Raw genomic sequence first — 24,373 nt, forward strand, 5'->3', positions numbered from 1 at the left:
ATTGTATGATTGTTACAATTTATGCCTCAACGAAGTAATCTATGTATTACATGAAATTTTAAAAAGAATAAAATGTCGCCCTGTAGAATCAATTTTAAGATTTCTCTTTATGTTGTAGTTTGTATAGAAAATGGTGTTGGTTATTTCCCTTGTTTTATTTCTGCACTTTATTCTCATCACATTTAACATTGTTATATAAAATATTACTTTATTAACCCTCTAAAAAGTCCTATAAAGTTATTGTTCATTTACTACTCAAACTTTAAAAATGACATGCAAGTCCAGTCATTTCAATGCTAGCAACAGGAATATGAATTGGAAAAAAAAACATTTTGAATTATGTTTATAGTACCTTTTCTCAGCCATTTATATTAAAGATTGGTGCTAGCTTAAGTCTCTCAATCATTCATAGACATTTTTATCTGGTTATAAAATTTAGAGAAAGTAAAACCCAAAGGCATATTTAGAATAAATTACCAATAAATATTTTAACAAAAAAAATGTAATGTAAATATAGAAATTAGCTTTTTCATCATAAATTTCTTTAAAATACACAAGTAATTGTTCTTCAATAATTTTTTTTACCAAGACAGTTAAGAAATATTACTTCATTTTGAATTTTAACCTTCAGTGTTGACCTTGTGATTGTAGTGTACAATATATCACCTTTAACCTTTAACTTCTGTTTTTACAAAATTTGTATTTGCTAAGCATTATATTTAATGAGATATTTTATAACACAGATTGTTCGTCTGGGTATGTTTGAAGTTAACTGTGAAGAGTTGATCAGAACCTTGACGAAGAGAGCAGAAGCATTGTGTCAGAAACTTCTGTCTAAAATGCTGACAGACCACAAAGAAGCCAACGAAAGGTAAGGATAACAACTAGGTCATGTTCATAAAAATGAAAACCAAAAACTTATAAATTTCATGGTTTTTGAAGTGATTTTCTGAATTTACCTTCATCAGGAATGCTCAATTTGAAACCCAAGAATGTATTATAACCTAAACAGTTGAAGGACAAAAAATATAACATTGAGTAAATACCTACTTGTTTACAATTTTTTAATCACCTATTTTATTGAATTAAAGAATTATTTTTACATAATTCTAAAAATCGTTCATATTAAAAGCAGAAGTTTTATTTTATATTTCATTTAAATTATTATTTTGATTTATTCCAATTTTTTCAGATTGAAGAAAGAATATGAGGAGATTGCTCAGAAAGCCCTTACAACACCAGCTAACACTGAGCAGTTGATGGAACTCAAAGAATACATAGAAAAAGTAGAATCAGACATTATCTTCCAATTAGAGAAGAAATTAGTGGAGTCAAAGGACCGTCTAACATTCTTGTTTGATCATACCACATTTCAGTCTGCTGATCTGAAATTGAATGCTGGTGTGTTTATCTGGCACCAGAGAATGCCTGCCGTGTTTAATGAACATAAAGTGATAGTCGCTGAGAAGAGAAATCAATATGAAGATTCTCTCAAGGTATGTAACTTATCCTTAATGCTCTTCTTGTTAAGTTCAGTGCAATACATCAAAATAAAGTTTGGTATTTTTATCAATGCAAAAAATGTGACTGGGGATGTTCAGATTATATAAAACACAAATTCTATGTTCCCTTATTTTATTCAGAGATTTATCTGAATCTATACTTACTATATAATTTCAATTAACATTGGTCAATATGCTGTTGTCTGCTCCTGGTTGGGTTTTTGTCTCTGACATATTCCCCAATTCCATTCTCAATTTTTAACCGGATTTTTGTGACAAAAATGTCGGTTATTGATTTGGGGATGTACGGCGGGCGGGCGGGCGGGCGGGTGGGCGGCAATCAAATGTTGTCCGTGCATTAACTCATGAACCGTTCAACCAAAGCTTTTAAAATTTTAATATGTTATTACTGACAACTATACGAAGGTCAAGTTCAATAATGGCGATTTTGACTTTTACCGTTCAGGAGTTATGGTTCTTGAAAGATTGGAAAATGGAGTTGTCCGTGCATTTACGCATGAACTGTTCTACCAAAGCTTCCCAAATTTTAATATGTTGTTACTAATGAAAGAATGGAGGTCAAGTTCAATAATAACGAATTTGACTTTTACCGTTCAGGAGTTATGGTTCTTGAAAGATTGAAAAATGGAGTTTCCAGTCGTGTCCGTGCATTTATGCATGAACTGTTCTACCAAAGCTTCCGAAATTTTAATATGCTGTTACTGATGACAAAATGGAGGTCAAGTTCAATAATGACGATTTTGACTTTTACCGTTCAGGAGTTATGGTTCTTGAAAGATTGAAAAATGGTTTTTCCCGTCGTGTCCGTGCATTTTCTCATGAACCATTCAACCAAAGCTTTTGAAATTTTAATATGTTGTTACTGATGACAAAATAGAGGTCAAGTTCAATAATGACGATTTTGACTTTTACCGTTCAGGAGTTATGGTTCTTGAAAAATCGTAAAATGGCGTTTCCATTCAGGTTGTTGCATTTACTCATGAACCATTCAATCTAAGCTTTTCAAATTTTAATATGTTGATACTGATGACAAAATGGAGGTCAAATTTGATATTGACGATTTTCACTTTCACCATTCATCAGTAATGGTTCTTGTGATATAGCCAGGACACAAATAAATGTTAATAAATCCGGTTTGCTGTCGTTGTGACAGCCTCTTGTATTAGGTTGAGTCATTGATTAGTTTGAGATAATAAACAGATAATAAACACATTTAAACATATTTGAATTGGAGATTGTTTTCCTTTATAAGCCCTTTTTTTATTTAAGGAATGACTGTAATATTTTTTCTGTCTATGAAGAAATAACATTAAAAATTTGGTGCACCCTTAATAACGTGTGTAACAGGTTATTTAACAGTGTGCACCACATTTTTTATGTTATTTCGAATAGACAGAAAAAATATTACAGTCATTTCTTATAACTTAATTCTAAATTCCATTTTAAACCGTAGAAAACCATGAAAAAACGTTGATGACGTCACGGTAACATGACTAAATTATGTCGATGGGCTCATAACAAAATAACGTCAGCCAATCAGAAGACACGTTACATCCAAAATTAAATTATTTAAAGTTTGGATTACAAAGTTAAAGAATGGTGTGGTAACTTGGACACTTGAACTTTTATAAATCTAATCAAATGTTTAACTCCCAGGAATATCATATAATTGTGGAGTTTTTAAGACCTATTACTTTGTTCCTAAATATTTGACAGTTTAGTCATCTGTATCATGTTATAATTTTCTATGTAAATGTTTTGCTGTATCAAACCAAAACTTTTGATTTAATATTTCATTTACTTTTGCCAGGTGAGAAGAGAGAGATTCCAGGAGGAGCTGGACAGTTACCTGAAACAGGTGGAAGAATTCTCTACATATGGTGATCTCAATGAGATCAATAAATACTTGAAGAAATCCCAGAACTTAGATGGCAAACTTCAAGCAGCTGCAGAAAAGGTTAACTTATATCAGCTTATTAGATAATTGAAACAGATATAACCTTAGAAATAAAACAGTTGGTCCTCATGTGCAAAATGCATAAATTTTGACATTATTTCATTCCTTGACCTGGAAAACCCAGGGATGCCATTAAATGCATCCAACTGTAGTCTGCATGCAGAGTGGACTCCAGTGAACACATTAATCACAACAGTTCTTAGGTCGAAGTGAATCTGATCTGGGTACACTACAGAAGGTCATTTGCACAAATTAAATGAATTTTTCTGATTTTCTAAAAATCAATTGGACTTGCAACCAGGAATAGTTGTTAATTTATGATCAGTAGTTATATGCCCCCTTGTTCACACTATTTGTAAAAGTTTAAGGCCTCATAACTTCGTGTGTCAGATCTTGTGTTGAAGCCCACCCCTCCAAAAAAAAATGTTTTGTCTGATTTTAATTTTAAAAGTTGGTATTTAAACTCAAAATGAACATTAAAACTGAAAAACATGACAATTAATAGTGTAAGATTGAGGATACATGCATTCATTGACCTCCAAATGTATGGAGCACCATTGGAGCCAAATAACAGTGTTTTGGGTACGGCCGTAATATTACGGTCCCAATAAGGGTTAATATTTTATTATAAGTTGGACTCAAAAAGTTTTAAAAGTAAATTTAATTATAATTTTTTTGGGACATGGGATTATTTCTGTCATGGTCTACAAGAGCAACAAAATCAAAAGGCTGGCTGTCAAAGAAGAAAGCACACTTGTCCAACGCATAAAATTGAACAGGATGACTCAATCACCTGGTTCAAATATCAGAACTTTTTTGGCCAGTCTCAGAGGCCAAGCATCACTGTGCCAGTATAAAGCAACGTGTAAAGAATTAGGTTGCAACCATATATTTGACTATAGTGATGAGATAATAAAAGACAATTTAGTAAGAGGTATTGCAGACCCAGAAATTATGTCTGACCTGCTAGGTGACTCCAAGACAGATAGAACATTAGAAGAGACTGTATCATTTATTGCTCAGAAAGAGCAGGGTAAAGTCACAAGGAGTGCAGTAGGAGATTCAGCTAGTGCTATGAGTGCCACATGTAATACTCAGAAGCGACCACAAGCAGCTGGAGCCAAATGTTGGGCTTGTGGTGGTCCTGCTCATGGACAGAGGAATGATCGCAAGGCCAGGTCTAGATACTGCGAAGCTTGGACATTCACATGTTCTAAATGTACAGTCAAAGGTCATTCCACCAGACCCCTGAACCAGATGTACCTTCAACGTCTAGAATACCACGTGCTCTATCCCGTCTTCAGCCACATAATAAAGCTGGAGAAAAGGAACTATTGACACCACGAAGACCGAGCCGCCGCAACACAACAGAACATAACGTTGATGAATCAGGAACTGATTAATGAAATATATATGCAAAGACATTGATAAGTGAATCTAGAGACTTTGAGTTTAAAATTGTGAAAGGACACCATACATTTAAAATTGTGAAAGGACACCATATGTTTCAAATTGTGAGAGGACACCATACGTTTAAAATTGTGAAAGGACACCATACATTTAAAATTGTGAAAGGACACCATACGTTTAAAATTGTGAAAGGACACCATACGTTTAATCTTGTTCGCTTCCAGATGACTTTAACAGAACATTCCTGAAGATCTATTTTCTAATAGACTTGACTTTAATTGTTTAAGTTTTTTTTTTCGTATACAAAAAAAACTTGTCCCCGGGGGAGGAGATAACTAATCATTTACTAATATACTGTGTATTCATTTCAGGTACTGTATCAGTCATCCTTATTATTAAAGCTATAAACCTAGGAAGATGTTGACTCTCATTTAATAAGCATTTTCCCATTTGGATATTGGTTTTTTTTTGTGCATTTTGAGTCATGATTTTGTAGCTCATGTATATTTTTTTCAAATTTAATTTGTAATATTTAGATTGAAGCCTTCAACCTTGAAGAAGAAGCATTTGGTTGGAATACTACACAGTATCCCCAGCGACAGACGATCTTAAATACACTGAAACCATACCTCAGTTTGTATGAGATGACTGTAGAGTTCCAGAATAAGCACAAGTAAGTTAACATCTACAGTACCTCAAAATATTGTAGAGTTCTAGAATAAGCATAAGTAAGTTAACATCTACAGTACCGCAAAACATATATTGAAATAAGAAGATGTGGTATGAATGCTGATGAGACAACAATCTACCAGAGACTGGTATAGGTAATTGTACAGCCTTCTATAAGTTGGGAAAACCCATACATATAATTCACTTATAGTTAGCTTTGGAAGGCAACTCAATAATAGATTTAAAAATATTGCTAAAGAATATACCAATGATCTTAAATTATGCTCAAAACAACAAGCTAAAAAACAAATCTATAGCAGATAGTTATTGAATTAAAGGCTCCTGACTTAGGACAGGCAAAGAAAAAATGTAAGATTTTTGTGTATGTTACATATTTTATGATACAATAATAATTTGTTATTTTGTTTTTGTTAAGTGACTGGATGAATGGTCCAATGGTTGGAGTTGACCCTGATGATGTTGAGAATGAGGTTGGAAATTACTGGAGAGCTCTGTATAAACTAGAGAAACAGTTTGATTCTATCCCACAAGCCAAGAAAATGGCAGGAAAGGTAAGAATAATATGGACACTTCCAGTTATGCAATTCAAAAGACAAGTTATGCTCCCTGATATTTATTTATCCATGCAATTCATGTTAACTTGTGTAACTGCCATTCATAATTATAAAACTTGAACACTTGAAGTAAAGGAGAAATTTATTTACAATTTTAGCTTGCAGAAAACCTTTAAAATTTTATATACTCGTTTGCATACATTGATATGAATTGTAATAAAGGCAGTAGTATATCGCTGTTCAATAGTCATAAATTGCTGAAGCCAAATCAAATCCAGGTCACAATTTACTTATTTTAATATCTCTCATTTTATAGGTTAAATCTACAGTTGAAGAGTTCAGAGAAAACATGCCACTTATCCAGACCTTATTCAACCCTGGTATAAGAGATCGTCATTGGGACCAGATCTCTGAGATCTGTAACATAGACCCACCATTACGGCCTGATGAGACCTATAACCTGAAGAAGTTTGTTGAGATGGGTCTGGACCAGTTTATTCCCAAGTTTGAGTCCATCAGTGAGGCAGCCAGTAAGGAATTCTCATTGGAGAAGGCCATGAAAAAGATGAAAGAAGAATGGGCACCTGTAAGTAATTAAACATTGATAATCTTCCTCTCTATACAAATTACCTCTCCTTTCAACATCAATTATCTCCCTTTACAACAGTTCTATCACATTTATGACCATTGACATATTATTGATTCTTTGTATGCCCATCAAAGATGATCGTTGTTCAAATTTTGCGTTTTAGTCTAGGGGACAAAAGAACAAAGCATGTTTAATTTCTCTACTATTTTGAAATGTTGCAAGGACTATCAGCTAGATTATTGATTTTGTAATAATTTGGTATCTATTTCCAAATTGCAAATAGCATGCAGGATTAAAAATAATCTGTATAATCTTACAACTAATCAAGTTTGTTTTTATCAGATGTTCATTTTATTTATAATTCCCTGTTTTTGTAGATGGAGTTGATTACTATCCCATACCGTGACACAGGAACCAACATCCTGTCATCTGTGGATGATATTCAGTTGTTACTTGATGATCACATTGTCAAAACACAGACCATGAGAGGTTCTCCCTTCATCAAACCATTTGAAGATGAAATTAAGTAAGTATTAGGATCAGTTTTACCTGTAGTTATGATAGAAATGAAAACTTTTGAAGACTGCAACACAAGTGTACATGACATATGTCTCTATAATAACAAGCATTATGGTGTAAAAGTAAAGACTGGTATACTCAAAGTCAGAATTATGTATCATGGAAGGATGGCATATGCTCTTGAACTAGCACATTCACAAATTGACTAAGCTTGTCAGTCTCATACAAAACACAGTTGGTATTCATGTTCTCCTTCTATTTAAAGATCAAATTTACCTCTAAACTTTACTACCATCCATCATCTATTTATAATAACAATCAGTTAAGCTTGAAAACAATTAACAGACTATCAAATTCATTGTCATATTTTTTTCTTCAGAGAATGGGAGTCCAAGCTGATCCTGTTACAAGATGTTCTGGATGAATGGTTGAAGGTACAAGCCACCTGGTTATACCTGGAACCCATCTTCAGCTCTCCCGACATCATGGCACAGATGCCTGAGGAAGGAAGGAGATTCACAACTGTCGACAAAAACTGGAGAGAAATCATGAAGAAAGTCAATCTAGATAAACATGTACTAGCAGTCATTGAAATTGATAAATTACTGGATGGGTTGAAGAAATCCAATGAGTTGCTTGAGCTCATTCAAAAGGTATTTGATATAATAACAATTTGGTTTCAGTTCAACAGCTAAAAGATTTTGAAAAGTAAAACTTTTTCAGATGAAAGCCTTTATATAAAATGGTAAAGTGATTATATATCTTGAAACAACAGTGTTGGATGTAGGTTGTTGAACATGACAATTTTACTTTAGATTAATTGGCGGTTTTTAATGCGATTTTGTAAGGAATATTTGAGAAAGACTCAGATCTGTAATGTTGACTATATTTCAGGGTTTGAATGACTATTTGGAGAAGAAACGACTCTACTTCCCAAGATTTTTCTTCTTGTCTAATGATGAGTTGTTGGAAATTCTGTCAGAAACTAAAGATCCCAAGAGGTAAGATTTAAATAAACAATCATCCAGACTAACTTATCATTGGGATAACAAAAAATACTTATATGCACAAAATAATCATCTGCTATTTCATTCTTTATGTCAGCAATTTATACTTGTGATTAGTTTAGGAAAATTAATTTTGCATATATTTGAGACCTTAACCTTTGACCCATGTTGCAAACATTGTTCATTCTTGACCTTTTAAAATTTTTCACAGCCTTTCCTTGAATGTTCAGAAATGCAAGAGGAATAATGTCTTCTCCTTTATTTCTAGAGTACAGCCTCATTTGAAGAAATGCTTTGAAGGTATTAATAGCCTTGAGTTCACAGACACTTTAGATATAACCCACATGAAGAGTAGTGAAGGTGAAGTTGTCCTCTTGAGTGACACCATTTCAACATCAAAGGCTAGAGGTCAAGTAGAAAAGTGGTTGCTAGAACTGGAGTCAGACATGATCAAATCTCTACAAAAGGTAATATGTTATGTGCACTTAAATATAGCAGTCAGTTGAAATAAAACATGAAAAATGATGAAAAGATACCGTATTTAAAAGTTTTAAAGTGTACATTCAAAGGTATTGATAAAATATTTGAATCCACCAAAATAATAACTGCCAAAATATTTCAAATATTTTGTTCAATGAAAATCGCAATATTTTTACACCCGCAAAAATAACCTGCTATACGGTTATTTTTTCTAACAACAGTTTCCCAAAGATTTATTTTTAAAGGTTAAAAACCATAAATTCTATCTGTAGGAATGTTAGATAATAAACCATGAAGTTGGCACCACTAAGAACACTTTATTTTACATTTGTTTATTTAAAACTATTATTTTAGGTAACGGAAGAAGCAGTTGATGCCTATGTCAAAGAGATAAGAGAAGAATGGGTCAAGACCTGGCCAGGACAAGCTGTACTCGCTGTGACGGCCAAATATTGGACAGACTACATTCATGCTGCTATGCAAAAGGGTGGTGATGCACTTGCTGGGTATCTGGCAATCAGTAATGAGCAGATCAATAACATTGTAGCAATGGTACGAGGTCAGTTGTCCAAACAGAACCGAGTCACATTACAAGCTTTGATTGTATTGGATGTCCACGCCAGAGATGTGTTGGCCATATTGGTGGAACAAAAAATCAGCAGTGATATGGACTTTGCTTGGTTAAGTCAGCTGAGATATTATTGGGAAGAAAAGAAAATGGTCACTAGGATGATCAACTCCCAACTTAATTATGGGTATGAATACCTAGGAAACACTGGACGTCTTGTCATCACTCCATTGACAGATAGATGTTACAGGTATACACATGTTACTATAATAAACAACTTACTTAATTTATACCATTATGAAATTTTAATTTTTAGCAACTGACTTGAATATAGAATATGGATACCAAGTCCTACAATTTCTGGACACTACAAGGTTTCATTTGAATGCTTCTGTTGGTTGTTTTTTATTGTGGTAAAAGTATAGAAAATTTATACAAATGACTATGTTGTACAATGGCTATCACCTGATTTAAAAAATAACTTGTATTATTTGATTAGTATACAAGTCATTATAATTATATATTTGATTTACATTTTTTTAAGTTTTATTTTATCATTTATATTTTATTTATCTCTTTAATCTTTGTTCCCCTTTAGAACCCTATTTGGAGCTTTACATCTACATTTAGGAGGTGCCCCAGAAGGACCTGCAGGTACTGGTAAAACAGAAACAACAAAAGATTTAGCCAAAGCTGTAGCTAAGCAGTGTGTTGTGTTTAACTGTTCTGATGGTCTGGATTTCATTGCTTTGGGAAAATTCTTCAAGGTATGCTTTGAATAAGATTTTTTTTCGTTTTTTTTTTTTTTTTGCTGTCTTATTCACTCTAAGAGGTGTGATACTTTCTTGTTCTGTTTAAATTCAGTGAATCTAATTGAAGGTAAAATTCAAGATAGGAAGCCTTAGTTTTGCACTGATTGACCCGATGACATTTGCAAAACAATGAATTGACTTTTGATGTCAAATCTTTTCTAAAGTGAGGCTAATAAATAAGGGCAACATTTTATTTCCTTCAATTGCTGACAAACCTCAAAGCTGGTTTATTTATCTTCAATTTATAATTTTTTTGTTATTCATTGCAGATTTATAGGCACAGAGATAAACAATTAAAAAAGTATTAAAATCTTACCATAGATAACATACATAACAGAACTGGGTAATCCTTGTACATGATAAAAGATGTATGTTAGAATTTTATTCTACTAAGCAATATTGTTTTGTTACTTTAGGGTTTGGCATCCTGTGGTGCTTGGTCATGCTTTGATGAGTTCAACAGAATTGATTTGGAAGTGTTGTCTGTGGTCGCTCAACAGATTCTGACCATCCAGAGAGGTATTGTAGCAGGACAGACCACTCTCCTCTTTGAAGGTACAGAAATTAAACTGGATCCCACATGTTCTGTCTTCATTACAATGAACCCAGGTTATGCTGGAAGATCTGAACTTCCTGATAATTTGAAAGCTTTGTTCAGAACTGTTGCTATGATGGTACCAGATTATGCCCTGATTGCTGAGATTTCCCTGTATTCTTGTGGTTTTGTACAAGCCAGACCTTTGTCTGTGAAGATTGTAGCTGTCTACAGACTTTGCTCAGAACAGTTATCATCACAGCATCACTACGATTATGGAATGAGAGCTGTCAAGTCTGTGCTGACTGCTGCTGCTAATCTGAAGGTAGGAATCACTAATTAAGATCTGCCAGCTGTTTTCCTACTCTTAACATTAGATACAAATAAGTGTCTGTCATCAATATTGCAGGTTGTGTGGAATACTTGATTCATGTTTCCTACAAGAAAAGAAAATATATTTACATGGTTTTAGACCAGTTGTTTTAAAAAAAATCTAATATATGTTTGTTTTAATTTGTTATAATAATATGCATAATTGTTTTGTTTTGATATAATTCATAATAAACTACAAAATATCATTTAAAAATCTACACCCTTTCTATTTCAGCTGAAATATCCTGATGAAGATGAGAATATTCTGTTGTTGAGATCCATCATTGATGTCAACTTACCCAAGTTCTTGAACCACGACTTACCCCTTTTCCATGGTATTACATCTGACTTGTTCCCTGGCGTCAAACTGCCAGAACCAGATTACAAGATATTGAACGAGCATATCAGGAACAACTGTGATAAGAAAAATCTACAGTGTGTACCTTTCTTCTTGGAAAAGATTCAACAGGTTGGTATTTGGTTATCCTTCTGCCTTTCAGGGACATTATAAAAAAAGAAGATGTGGTATGATTGCCAATGAAACAACTATCCACAAAAGACCAAAATAACACAGACATTAACAAGTATAGGTCACCGTACGGCCTTCAACAATGAGCAAAGCCCATACCGCATAGTCAGCTATATGTATGTTCATAATCAATGATGAAACAAGTTTGGGATAGAAGAAATCCCTGTAAAATATGAGAAAGTGATCATTTGGATATTGAAACTAGCAAATTTAAGAAAAGATGAAGAGAAAATAGACCTTTGCCAATGCTATTGTTTAAATGAAAAAATAAGATGAATCCCTATCCACATGTCTCAAAAAGTGTACTCAGTTTCCTTGGATATTATATATTTTACTTTCAAGTATTCATAATCTTGACCTTATAGAGATTAACTTTTCAAGAAATTTATTTAATGAATTTTTACCAGCTAGTTGAGAAAGATGCAATTAAACATGTGAAAGAAAAGGAAATCTTTTTGCCTTTATCACAATTTATTTTTTTCATATTTTTTTTTATATCTGTTGTATTTATAGGTTTATGAGATGATGATTGTCCGTCACGGTTTTATGATAGTTGGTGAACCGTTTGGTGGTAAAAGTGCAGCATACAAAACTTTGGCCCTGGCTTTAGGAGACATCCATGAAGCAGTAAGTAGACTGGAAGAAAAATTATACTGGAATACATTTTAACAATATAGAAAAATATAACTTAAGTTGAAAAGAGAGGAGAAGAATAAACGACAAATGAAATCATCAATTCCACTTGAGCTACTTTGTTTGCATCTTAAAAATTTCAGTTACATTACTAAAATGTGATTTTTTTTATGTCTTGGTGATTATTTTAGCAACTTTCATATTTAGCTCACCTGGCCAAAAGGGCCAAGTGAGCTTTTCTCATCACTTGGCATCTGTCATCCGTCATCGTCTGTTAACTTTTACAAAAATCTTCTTCTCTAGAACTACTGGACCAAATTTAACCAAACTTGGCCATAATCATCATTGGGGTATCTAGTTAAAAAAATGTGTCTGATGACCCGGCCAGCCAACCAAGATGGCCGCCATGGCTAACAATAGAACATAGGGGTAAAATGTAGATTTTGGCTTATAACTCTGAAACCAAAGCATTTAGAGCAAATCTGATCTGGATTAATATTGTTTATCAAGTCCAGATCTAGCTGCCCTCAAATTTTCAGATGAATTGGACAACTGGTTGATGGGTTTCTGCCCCTGAATTGGTCATTTTAAGGAAATTTTGCCATTTTTGGATTATATCTTGAATATTATTATAGATAAAGATAAACTTAAAACAGCAATAATGTTCAGCAAAGTAAGATTTACAAAGAAGTCAACATGAGCAAAATGTTCAAGTGACCCCTTAAGGAGTTATTGCCCTTTATAGTCAATTGAACAATTTTCATAAATTTTGGTAATTTTGGTAATTTTTACAAAACATTTTTCTCTCTATCTACTGGGCAAAGTGCATTATAGATAGATATTTTGTGAACAGCAAGAGTGTTCAGTTAAGTAATATCTACAAACACATCACCATCACCAAAACACAATTTTGTCATGAATCCATCTGTGTCCTTTGTTTAATATGCACATAGACCAAGGTGTACTGAATGTTTCAGGGTTTGATGGAAGAAAACAAAGTACAGATCACCGTCATTAATCCCAAGGCTATCTCCATGGGTCAGTTATATGGTGCCTTTGATCCAGTTTCCCATGAGTGGTCAGATGGTGTCCTAGCTGTATCCTACAGAGCTTTTGCCTCATCAACTGTAAGTTTGGGGTATTGTTTTTGTAAATTTTGTAAATTTCATTTTATACAGTAGTTTTATTACATACATGTACTTGCAGCAACTCATTGTGTTATTTGACCTAATGAAAGGGACTTTGTTACTTACTAAGATGTTTTCAAGATAAAGAACTAATAAAAGTACTTACATGTTGCAAAAACTAAATAATTTTTTAGTAAGATTTGGGACTAAGATACTTGTTGAAAATTACATCAAAATACACCAAATTTAATATTGTATTATCAGTATACATTCCTCATTAATACTTGTTTATTGATAAAACTTTGTGATGAAACAAAATTGATACAAGATGTGTTGCAAAAAACCCTTATATATTTTTATGATTTTGACTACAGACACCAGATCGTAAATGGTTGATCTTTGACGGCCCAGTTGATGCTATCTGGATTGAGAACATGAACACTGTGTTAGATGATAATAAAAAACTATGTCTGATGAGTGGTGAAATTATCCAGCTCGCTGCAACAACTAATTTGATGTTTGAACCAATGGACTTAGAGGTGGCCTCCCCTGCCACTGTATCTAGATGTGGCATGATTTACATGGAACCACAGACTTTAGGATGGCGTCCTATTGTAAAATCATGGCTCAATGATTGTCCAAAGTCCTTGTCAGAAATGCACAGATCAACTGTCAATGATATGTTTGAAAGATTTGTTGATGCTGGACTCCAACTTGTCAGAAAAGGTGGTATTAAGGTAAGGTAGATTCTAAGCTAGTTAAATCTGTTAAATTTTATTGTTAATACTTTTTTAAATGTCTTTATTGAAAATTTGAAGAAATAAAAATAATTTGTTATTTCTTTTTCAAAAAGTAAAAAAAAAATCCATTTCATTTACATTTTATATTATTTTAGTAAAGTACCATATGTCTTGGGAGTTTGGTCTTTTCTTAATTAACCATCTAATAATGGTAGTATATTAGTATTCTATCGTTGAAACAAATACAAATTACATGTTAAAATTGTATCATTTCTTACAGGAATTATCCCCCACCACAGACACATCTATGGTAAAAGGATTGATGAATCTAATGGATTGTTTGATGGATGAATTCCAGGATGAGACAAAGATTGCTCAGATGGAGGAGAGAGAGATTATGTCATGGCTAGAGGTTGGTAACAAAAAATATTTTAAATTAGTAATGTCATTTCAGTCAGTCGAGGATAAAGCTACAGGTTAAGTAATCTGTCCATTTGTTTGGAAGTTGTTTAAAAATAGCCTTTGATACTTTTTGTTACTTAAATTTGATAAAATAAAAACACTAATTTGCAAAAAAAATCTATGGTTTATGTAGATTATGAATCTCATTTATTTTTCAATGAAAAGGAAAGTTTTTTTGACCATTTTCCATTGCATGATACCTAATTTGTGTTTTAATTTCAGAGCATTTTCTTCTTTGGTTTTACCTGGTCCATTGGTGCCAGTTGTTCTGATGATGGAAGAGTCAGGTTTGACAAACTCCTCAGAGAACTCATCTCTGTAAGTATAATCAAATAATTAATCTAAGAAAATTACATATGAGGCCATCTTTTTATTTTAATGCCAGATATAGTAAAAAGATATCACTAATTTCTTTTTCACCAACAACTGAAAGTTATCTATTTAAAAGAAAATTGTTACTCGAGTAAATCAAAAACAAAAAATAAATTATGTTTGACTGCCACAATTTTAATAAAAGTTGATAAGAGTCTTAATCTTGATTCAGTGTGCTTCATAATGGACAACATCATGTATTTTTATGTTTTTATTCCTTTTTTTAATTGGATATTCAAAAAGAAATATTTCTTCAAATCTAGCTCAACAATCAATGACTGCTATTGTCACAATTGAATTAAACGATTAAATTTTGATTCAATTTGATTTGCAGGGAGGTATGTCAGAGGACACCAGATTAAAACTGAGTTTAACTGAACTAGTGGAACCTCCGATGAAACCATACTTGAATCCATTCCCACCTAAAGGCAAAATATATGATTACAGATTTGTGAAAGAGGTAAGTATTATCATATAGTGTTCAAGTTATAGGACGCCTCCAGGTGCGGGAATTTCTCGCTACATTGAAGACCTGTTGGTGACCTTCTGCTGTTGTTTTTTCTATGGTCTGGTTTTTGTCTCTTTGACACATTCCCCATTTCCATTCTTAATTTTATAGTGGGGCTATACCAGGCTTCCAAGTTAAATAAAAAGGCACATTTTTATTGTCTACCAAGTGGATTTAGTTTTGTTTTTTTTTAAATTACCATTTAAGATATACACACATGTAGATTGAAGATTTTTGAGACAGTAGCCACAGCCATGTTGTCAATTTTTCACAGAATTTTATGAAACGAAGTTAAAGATTTTTTACAGTGAAGAGATGACATCTGAAGCAAATGTTAGAGAATATATTTTATCTTTTTATTTTGTATCTAATTATATTGTATCTTGAATGATAGAGGAGTGTTATATTGATTAAAACGTGTAAAAAATTAGTATCCAATTTTTTTTTAAATTTTGTAGGCCCCAGATGACAGTTTCACTACAATAGTGTCAAATAAAAAGTCAAAATTGAAATCACTCCTTATTTAACTTGAACTTGCAAAACAATTAAAAAGTGTAGTCTTGAACATTTTTGCATTTATAAGTACTTTAAAGTTATATTTTAAAACATTTTACAGGGAGCTGGAAAATGGGTTGCATGGAGTGAAACAATTAAGGACAGTCCACCAATCCCTAAGGACATAACCTTCAATGAGATTATTGTACCAACAGTAGACACAGTACGATATGAAGTACTTATGAGTATGTTGGTCCACCATCAGAAACCATGTCTGTTTGTTGGGCCAACTGGTACTGGAAAGAGTGTTTACATCACAGTAAGTAATGCAGATTTAACAAGACTGGTTCCTTGATTTGTCCCCATTAATTCATGTTTGGTTTAGAGTTGTGGTAAGGCCTAAAAGCTGATTGGAAAGTTGTAACAGGAATATTAATTTGATATCTATGTTGCTAGTGTCAGCTACAGAAAAAGAAGGGAAAAAAAATATTGTTATTTATTTATTAAAATGTTCTGTCTTTATACAACAGGGAATTAAGCTTAATTTATTAGATTCAATGCAATTTATATTTTGATATTATTATAGGTTGTAGTTCTTTATTATATTTCTCATTGTCATTGTAGGATTTCTTGCTGAATAAACTTGACAAAGAAAGATACAAGCCCAATGTTGTCAACTTCTCTGCTCAGACATCAGCCAACCAGACACAGAATATTATCATGTCCAAACTAGATAAGAGGAGAAAAGGGGTTTATGGACCTCCTATGGGAAAGAAATCTGTAAGTATAATTGTTAATGATCATAACACCAAATGTATATGAGTGTGTAAAAAGTAGGTTGACTGGAACATCAATGTTACCTTTATTTACTACCTATTAAAAGAGTAACAGTAGTCATCAGTAGCTAATCAAATCATTGAACTAGTATCAAGAATAGGCAACAAAAATAAATCCCGGTGTGTTTTTTATTAAGAAGAGCTTGTAAATAATGCTTTGTTCAGTTGACAAACAAGTGAACTGAAATAATTTCAAATAAACTCATAAGCTTGAAGTACAATTATACATCAGATATGCTATGCACTTATTTTAACTATAAATAAAGAGCTGCTGAACCAACACCTTATTTTTTGTGCTATGGACTTGTTTTAACTATGTAATGTAATAAATGGATCAAGCAATAATATAATATTGTTGCAGATTGTGTTTGTTGATGATCTTAACATGCCAATGAGGGAAACCTATGGAGCCCAGCCTCCAGTTGAATTACTGAGACAGTGGCTGGATCATTGGACATGGTATGACCTTAAAGAGGTCACACCCATAAAATTGATTGACATCCAACTGATGGCTGCTATGGGGCCACCTGGTGGTGGTAGAAATGTAGTAACTCCTCGCTTCCTGGGACATTTCAATACTATAACTATAAATGAATTTGATGATGACAGTATGATAACTATCTTCAGAAAGATATTGGATTGGCATATTTCTGCAAGGTTTGTAAAGTCAATTGTACTGTTAAGGATGGATGTAAATTAATGCCTTTTTTTAAACACAGCCTAAATTTCAAATAGTTTCACACTGGCATGTGATAATTAAGAAACTAATGGAAAACATAATTTTCTTTAAAAATAACAGGTGCTTTATAAGCAAGGGAGACTTTTGAAAGGATTTTTTTCCTTTATGATTTCAAAAACACTTAAATTTAATATCTACATCAAGACCTACATTTGTGTATGATAAGTGATTAGTAGCCTGCAATTACATATTTGGACTTTTCTATAAAGTAAATGTTAGAGGAGAGGAATTAATTTCCAAAATCCCTCGTTATGTAATTTAGCATACATGACCATAAATAATGGATGACCAATATCCAAAATTAAAACTTCCATTCCTCACTCCAACATTTATTTCAATGGGATAGCTCTTAGAAAACAAAGAAACATAAAATTTCAATAATGTACAAATAAAAAAAAATTGAATGTTTTTAGATTTATTTCTAATCCTGGAGGGTATGAAATTGTGTATTATATTGTTTACAGTTACAAAACAATACTTGTTTCTCATGCCTTAGGAATCAAACTGTTGTCCTTGCTATGTATCCTCATCAAATATTAAAACAGTGATTTTGTTTTAAGTGTTTTATTCGATAAGCAAATCATTTACAAAAAGAATTAAAATTGGTATTATAAGATACTTCAATTTATATCAGTATATCAGTGTTCTCAAAAGTGATTGTTGTGACTGCAGGTGTCCTTTGAGAAATCTGGTATATATTCATTTCAAAGACCTTATATACATGTACCTACTTTGGATTCATTACTATTTATGGAATACCAGTTTTGTGGATAAATGTTAAAGAAGAACACATTTTCTGTATGCTTTGGCGAAACTACAAAATCAAATATCCAAGAAAACCTTTATTTCCTTAAGGTGGTACCCAACACGTTCACTAAAATTAATTTGACTCATTCAATTTTCAAAAAAATTTGAACCAACTGTTTTATCAGAAAAATTACACTGGTTATATAGCACCCTTTGGCAGTTTGACAAACTCCTATTTTGATCATTGAGAAGCTTAATATTCCCATAACTACACAACGTAATTAAAACGTTTAGCTGATTTTACAGAGTTATCTCCCTGTAGTGTTAGGTACCACCTTAATCCACAAAAGTTGGTACCCCTTCCTCAGTATTTAGGGGCATGAGAAATATGACGTTTATTGTTTATGTTTTTGTTATTTGATTGAACTGTTTCAGTTTGTTTGAATATTTTACAATGTTAATTAACTGCTGAGATTTAGGATATGTTATAATGAGAAAAGTTATCCATGCATTACACAACTACTAAGTAAATGAAGCAAATATACTTTATTTAACATCAAATTGGAATAAAACGAGCAATTTGCTGTTAATTGTAACTTTTCTCCAATGTTAAAGTACATTTTGTATCATTGAAAATTTATATTGATGTGAAAAATTTCATATACGAAAGATATATATGTTTCAATGTATGTGTGGTGTGCATTAAACTTGGTATGGCCTAAACATGATAATTGTAATCTGACATAAAAAATTTTATATTTTTACAGAGGATTCAGTAATGAATTTAAACCATGTGTTGACCAGCTGGTACAGGGTACATTAACTATCTATAAAGAAGCTATGAAGAATTTACTACCAACACCAGCCAAATCTCATTATCTATTTAACTTGAGAGACTTTAGCAGAGTTATACAGGGTGTCTTACTATCTACACCAGAAACTATGGAAGAACCAGCCTCAATGAAACGTCTCTGGGTTCATGAGGTTAGTTGGTTTTCATGCCCCACCTACGATAGTAGATGGGCATTATGTTTTCTGGTCTGTAGGTCAGTTCGTTCGTCTGTCCGTTTGTCCCACTTCAGGTTAAAGTTTTTAGTCAAGGTAGCTGTTGATAAAGTTGAAGTCCAATCAACTTGAAACTTAGTACACATGTTCCCTATGATATGATCTTTCTAATTTTAATGCCAAATTAGAGTTTTTACCCCAATTTTACAGTCCACTGAACATAGAAAATGATAGTGTGAGTGGGTCATCCGTGTACTTGGGACACATTCTTGTTTTTCCTTTTTGTCGAGCCTGCAACTTTTGTTGCAGAAAGCTCGACATAGGGATAGTGATCCGGCGGCAGCGTTAGCTCACTTCTTAAAAGCTTTATATTTTAGAAGGTGGAAGACCTGGATGCTTCATCAGGGGTTAAGAAATTTTGTTATAGCTCACTAGCCCAGGGCTAATTGGTTGCAAGATTTTACTAGCCCAACAAAACTGACCTGCTAGCCCTAGTATGCCTTACAAATTCAGAGTTTGCTGCAACAACAGTGAATTCTATAAACTTAACATTTTTTATCCATTCACGGCATTGTACAGTAGATTTTTGCAAATTGGATATTCAAAACTTATGTCAGCAAAAAATATTCCATTAGCATATATATTCAATTAATCAATAATTGAATATTTACTGAAAATTCTGTATAATGAGTTGACCAAATCCGGGGATAATACAAATCTTAAACACTGCTATACATGACATACATGGGTATGTAAAAGGATTGGAGGGGGTTTTATCAGATACAATAGCATCATCACGTTTTTGTAAAAGAATTATCAGCACATATTTCAAATTTATATCTGACAAAAGTCAGGTTTCTGCTGTCAAAAGGGATTCACATTTATATTGCAATAAATTAATTAGAAGGAGGTAAAATCAGGTTGCATAAGCAATGTACAATACCACCCCCTGTACTGACACATCTATTTTTCTCATACTATATGCAATAGGTCTACTATATTTTCTGTATGGAATGATTGTAAGGTGTACATGTCTAGCCGGCAGATGTCATGTGACCTTGACATCATTTTCATGGTTCAGTGGTCAAAGTTAAGTTTTTGAGTTTTGGTCTTTTTATTTAATACTATATATGCCATAGGTCAACTATATTTGGTGTATGGAAATATTTTATGATCTTTATGTCAGTCACGCAGGTTTTATTTGACCGTGACCTCATTTTCACGGTTCATTGCACTGTTTTAAGTTTTTGTGTTTTGCTCTATTTTTCTTAAACTATAAGTAATGGGTCAACTATATATGTTGTATAGAAGCATTGTTAGCAGTACATGTCTGCCTGGCATGGTAAATCTGACCTTGACCTCATTTTCAAGGTTCAGTGGTCTTTGTTTAGTTATCTTGGTTAATGTTAAGTTTATGTGACAGTTGTAATAAAGCTTAGCTTTATACTTAGGACTATCAAAATAATATCAATGATTAGTATAGAAGGCGAGACATTTCAGTGTGTGCACTCTTGTTTAATGTCTTACTTAAACCCCCAATCATCATTTAGGTGAAAATCTTCTATAAAGATTCAAAATCTACATTTAAAAATATTGAAAATCAGCCTTTAAAGTGATTATTTTCAAGTCTGAAGTAATTGTAAATTTAATGACAAATTAATGTTGCATGTTTGTAAAAGTGTATTTTTTAATATTAGAAAAATTATATTCTTTTAATATTATAAGTGTGTTCTTTCAATATTATAAGTGTGTTCTTTAGATTTTATTAAAGTGTATTCTTTGAATTTTATGTCAGTGTATTCTTTGAGTAACATATAAGTATATATTATTTTTTAATGTTTATAAAAGTGTTTTTTTTTAATCCTCATTAAAGTGTATTCTTTAAATGTTAATAAAATTCTTTTTATTCTCTATCTTTAGGTGTTCAGAGTATACTATGATCGTCTTGTTGATGATTCTGATAGAAACTGGCTATTTAATTATGCAAGAGACGTATGCAAGAATCAGTTACGTGAAGACTTTGATCAGTTATTTATTCATTTGGATTTTGACAATGACGGTAAAGTAACAGAGGACGATCTCCGTAGTTTGGTGTACTGTGATTTTGCAGATCCTAAGTCAGATTCTAAACATTATGTTGAAGTAAGAGACTTGGAACAATTACGTCATGTTGTAGAGGGATACCTTGAGGAATTCAATAATATGAGCAAAAAACCAATGAACCTTGTATTATTCAGGTAATTTTATATCATATATTATTAATAATTGTAATTTTTTGGCTGAATTAATGTAACTTTATCTTTGCAGCATTACAAGCTCAAATATATTGTTATGCAAAAATTAAAAAAATTCCTGCAATACTTTAGGTTAATAACATTATTGAACGGAACAAAAATTTAATTCAAGAAGTATACTTCTTTATATAAAAAAGATTTGCATAAAAATTAATAGAGAAAGAAATAGCTTAATTGTGCCTGTGGACCTTTTATACCAGTAGTGATTTATCAATAAATTTGATCTTCTATTTGTACATGTAGGAGAGTTTTTAAAAGATGTATAATGATGTGTATATTTTACATTTTAGATTTGCTATTGAACATGTATCAAGAATTTCCCGTATTATCAAACAACCAAGAAGTCATGCTTTGTTAGTGGGTGTTGGAGGTTCAGGTCGTCAGTCATTGACACGATTGGCTGCACACATGTCAGATTATGACCTCTTCCAGGTAAGATATAAAAGATATGATCTTTTTGAAATGGGTCAGATAAAATATGTTATATTGGGTAATTGCCATTAATGAGACTTTATCAGATAAGATTAGAGGTAGAATTAAAGGGGATGCCAATACAATGCTATTTTGATGTTGAGAAAATATGATACTGTGAATTCATTATTATTTGTGGGTTACCAATTTTTGTGGATTTCGTTTGTACAGGCGAACCACGAAATTTAATGTTCAACGAATGACAAAATTTACGTAGTCTTGAATGCAGACTTGGGCAAAACAACAAAATTAAATATCCACGAATATTTAAGTTTTCCAGAATCCACGAAAATTGGAACCCACAAAAATAAATGTATCTACAGTAACTAAGAAAGTTCAAGATGGCTACTTTCATAACACAAGCCATTCAATACAACAGCAGAAGAAAAACCAACTGTTGATAAATAAATTTGTACACTGTAACACAAAAAGAGTCATACATGTACTATTAAATGGCTCTCAGACATTTCGAATTAATCATTGTTTACAATACATTTCATTGTTTAAAATGTCACATTTTATTGTTATCTACAGTGTCACTTTCACTTTTTAACAGGTTGAAATTTCTAAGAGTTACACTAGTGTTGAATGGAGAGAAGATATTAAAAGAATATTACGTAAATCAACAGAAACTGATAATCATGCTGTTTTCCTATTCTCTGATACACAGGTGGGTAAAAATAACTTCCTGTTCTCTTATAATCAGGTGGTTGAAACAAATTTCTATTCCTTTATACACAGATAGGACAAAATAACTTCCTACTTTCTAATACATGCCGGTAAAAATATCTTAAAAAGGAAAATCCATTAAATTAACTCCTTGATACTTTTGAACATTGTATTTCATTAATTTATATAATTCATACAAGAGAAAGTATACACAGAAAAAAGCATTCAATTTCACATGATAGTTCACAAGATTTTTCATAGATTTGTATTTTGTTACTACAACCACCATTTTCAACTGTTCTTTAAAGATCAAACAAGAATCCTTCTTGGAAGATATCAATAATTTGTTAAATGCTGGTGAAGTTCCTAATTTGTTCCCATTGGATGAAAAACAAGAAATCTGTGAAAAAATGAGACAACTAGACAGGTAAGCCAATAAGTTATAAATCACTTGAGGTGGAACCATACACCTTGACTTAAATAGATTTGGCTCGTTTAGTTTTTCATGAATTTTGACAAATATTAACTTTGAACCTTTGAAAACACTACTTGAGAAGCTTATAAAACGTTGTGATTGAAAGTTCAGCCGATAATTAAAGAGTTCAGTATTATGTACCACCTTAATGCAAAATCAATTGTCCCACAAGTACCATTACCTGCTGTTACTAAAGACAGGTTTGTCAAAGAGCAGAAGCTGGATATTAAGCAGTATCAATTAATCCATTAGTTCATTGTAAAGTTAATTATCTTACTGACAAGGAAGAAAAATTGTATACACTATAATGATTCTTTCAGACAAAGAGACAAAGCCAAACAAACAGATGGCACCCCAGTATCCTTGTTTAACTTCTTCATTCAACGTTGTCGAGATCAGCTCCATATTGTATTGGCTATGAGTCCCATTGGTGATGCTTTCCGTGACAGACTAAGGAAGTTTCCCTCACTTGTCAATTGCTGTACCATTGATTGGTTCCAGGTAAGTACTAATCTGATCAGTGATCGGCTCTAGTGCTTCTTTGCGTGTTTTTTTTATCAGCCAATACCTTTCAAGTGGTAAAATAAAAGTTTCATTATACAAGTCACATCTAATATTGCCATACACTGCACACTGGCAACATTATTAGAAGTCCTTTTTCAAGTTTCATCACTATGGTTATATAATGAAATGCAAAATTGAATTGACCAATGTGCATTTACCTTCAAACATTTTACAAGTTTGATTGTTCATTGTCCTAATGCACCAATCAGTATCAACTAATCATAGTATTGCGAAACTACAATTCCTCTAATGCTTGAAACATCTTAAGACAACTTTTTTAATTTTTCAGACATGGCCTGAAGATGCTTTGGAAGCTGTAGCAACCAGATTCTTAGAGGAAGTAGAATTAGAGGAGGATGAGAGGAAAGGTTGCATTGATGTCTGTAAGACATTCCATACTTCAACAAGAGATCTATCACAACGTTTCTTCTTAGAACTGGAGAGACATAATTACGTAACACCAACATCCTATCTAGAATTGATTAACACCTTTAAGTCACTGCTTGATAAAAAGAGAGAGTAAGTTTTCCTTATAAAACAAATTAGTCTGTTATTCAATTGTTTTCCAGTAGTTTGTTTAAATGTCACATTTTTATGCACTGCTGAAATTAAGGGGGTTATATTATGTTTCTTAATTGTACAACTATCCTTTAGCCAGAAGGTGAATCATTAAGTTTGTCCTCCTGTCCAT

General features: G+C 32.4%; 1 protein-coding gene across 1 annotated transcript in view; it reads left to right on the forward strand.

Annotated features, from left to right (window-relative positions):
* Positions 1–24,373, forward strand: part of LOC139503923 (dynein axonemal heavy chain 7-like) — a 66,384-nt gene that overhangs the window by 14,448 nt on the left and 27,563 nt on the right. Inside the window, exons 15-45 of the mRNA XM_071293942.1 lie at positions 744–871; positions 1,193–1,496; positions 3,334–3,480; positions 5,427–5,563; positions 5,996–6,131; positions 6,451–6,720; positions 7,101–7,249; positions 7,622–7,895; positions 8,137–8,243; positions 8,518–8,716; positions 9,084–9,547; positions 9,896–10,064; positions 10,526–10,969; positions 11,252–11,485; positions 12,059–12,172; positions 13,156–13,305; positions 13,680–14,042; positions 14,326–14,457; positions 14,730–14,825; positions 15,214–15,339; positions 16,004–16,201; positions 16,507–16,662; positions 17,080–17,375; positions 17,871–17,891; positions 18,972–19,188; positions 21,130–21,446; positions 21,794–21,935; positions 22,531–22,644; positions 22,952–23,070; positions 23,439–23,619; positions 23,972–24,201. Coding sequence (XP_071150043.1) covers positions 744–871; positions 1,193–1,496; positions 3,334–3,480; positions 5,427–5,563; positions 5,996–6,131; positions 6,451–6,720; positions 7,101–7,249; positions 7,622–7,895; positions 8,137–8,243; positions 8,518–8,716; positions 9,084–9,547; positions 9,896–10,064; positions 10,526–10,969; positions 11,252–11,485; positions 12,059–12,172; positions 13,156–13,305; positions 13,680–14,042; positions 14,326–14,457; positions 14,730–14,825; positions 15,214–15,339; positions 16,004–16,201; positions 16,507–16,662; positions 17,080–17,375; positions 17,871–17,891; positions 18,972–19,188; positions 21,130–21,446; positions 21,794–21,935; positions 22,531–22,644; positions 22,952–23,070; positions 23,439–23,619; positions 23,972–24,201 — 6,134 coding nt within the window. The remainder of the gene's footprint in view (positions 1–743; positions 872–1,192; positions 1,497–3,333; positions 3,481–5,426; positions 5,564–5,995; positions 6,132–6,450; positions 6,721–7,100; positions 7,250–7,621; positions 7,896–8,136; positions 8,244–8,517; positions 8,717–9,083; positions 9,548–9,895; positions 10,065–10,525; positions 10,970–11,251; positions 11,486–12,058; positions 12,173–13,155; positions 13,306–13,679; positions 14,043–14,325; positions 14,458–14,729; positions 14,826–15,213; positions 15,340–16,003; positions 16,202–16,506; positions 16,663–17,079; positions 17,376–17,870; positions 17,892–18,971; positions 19,189–21,129; positions 21,447–21,793; positions 21,936–22,530; positions 22,645–22,951; positions 23,071–23,438; positions 23,620–23,971; positions 24,202–24,373) is intronic.

The sequence above is a fragment of the Mytilus edulis genome, chromosome 14 (assembly GCF_963676685.1).
Source record: "Mytilus edulis chromosome 14, xbMytEdul2.2, whole genome shotgun sequence".
Lineage (NCBI taxonomy): Eukaryota > Metazoa > Mollusca > Bivalvia > Mytilida > Mytilidae > Mytilus > Mytilus edulis.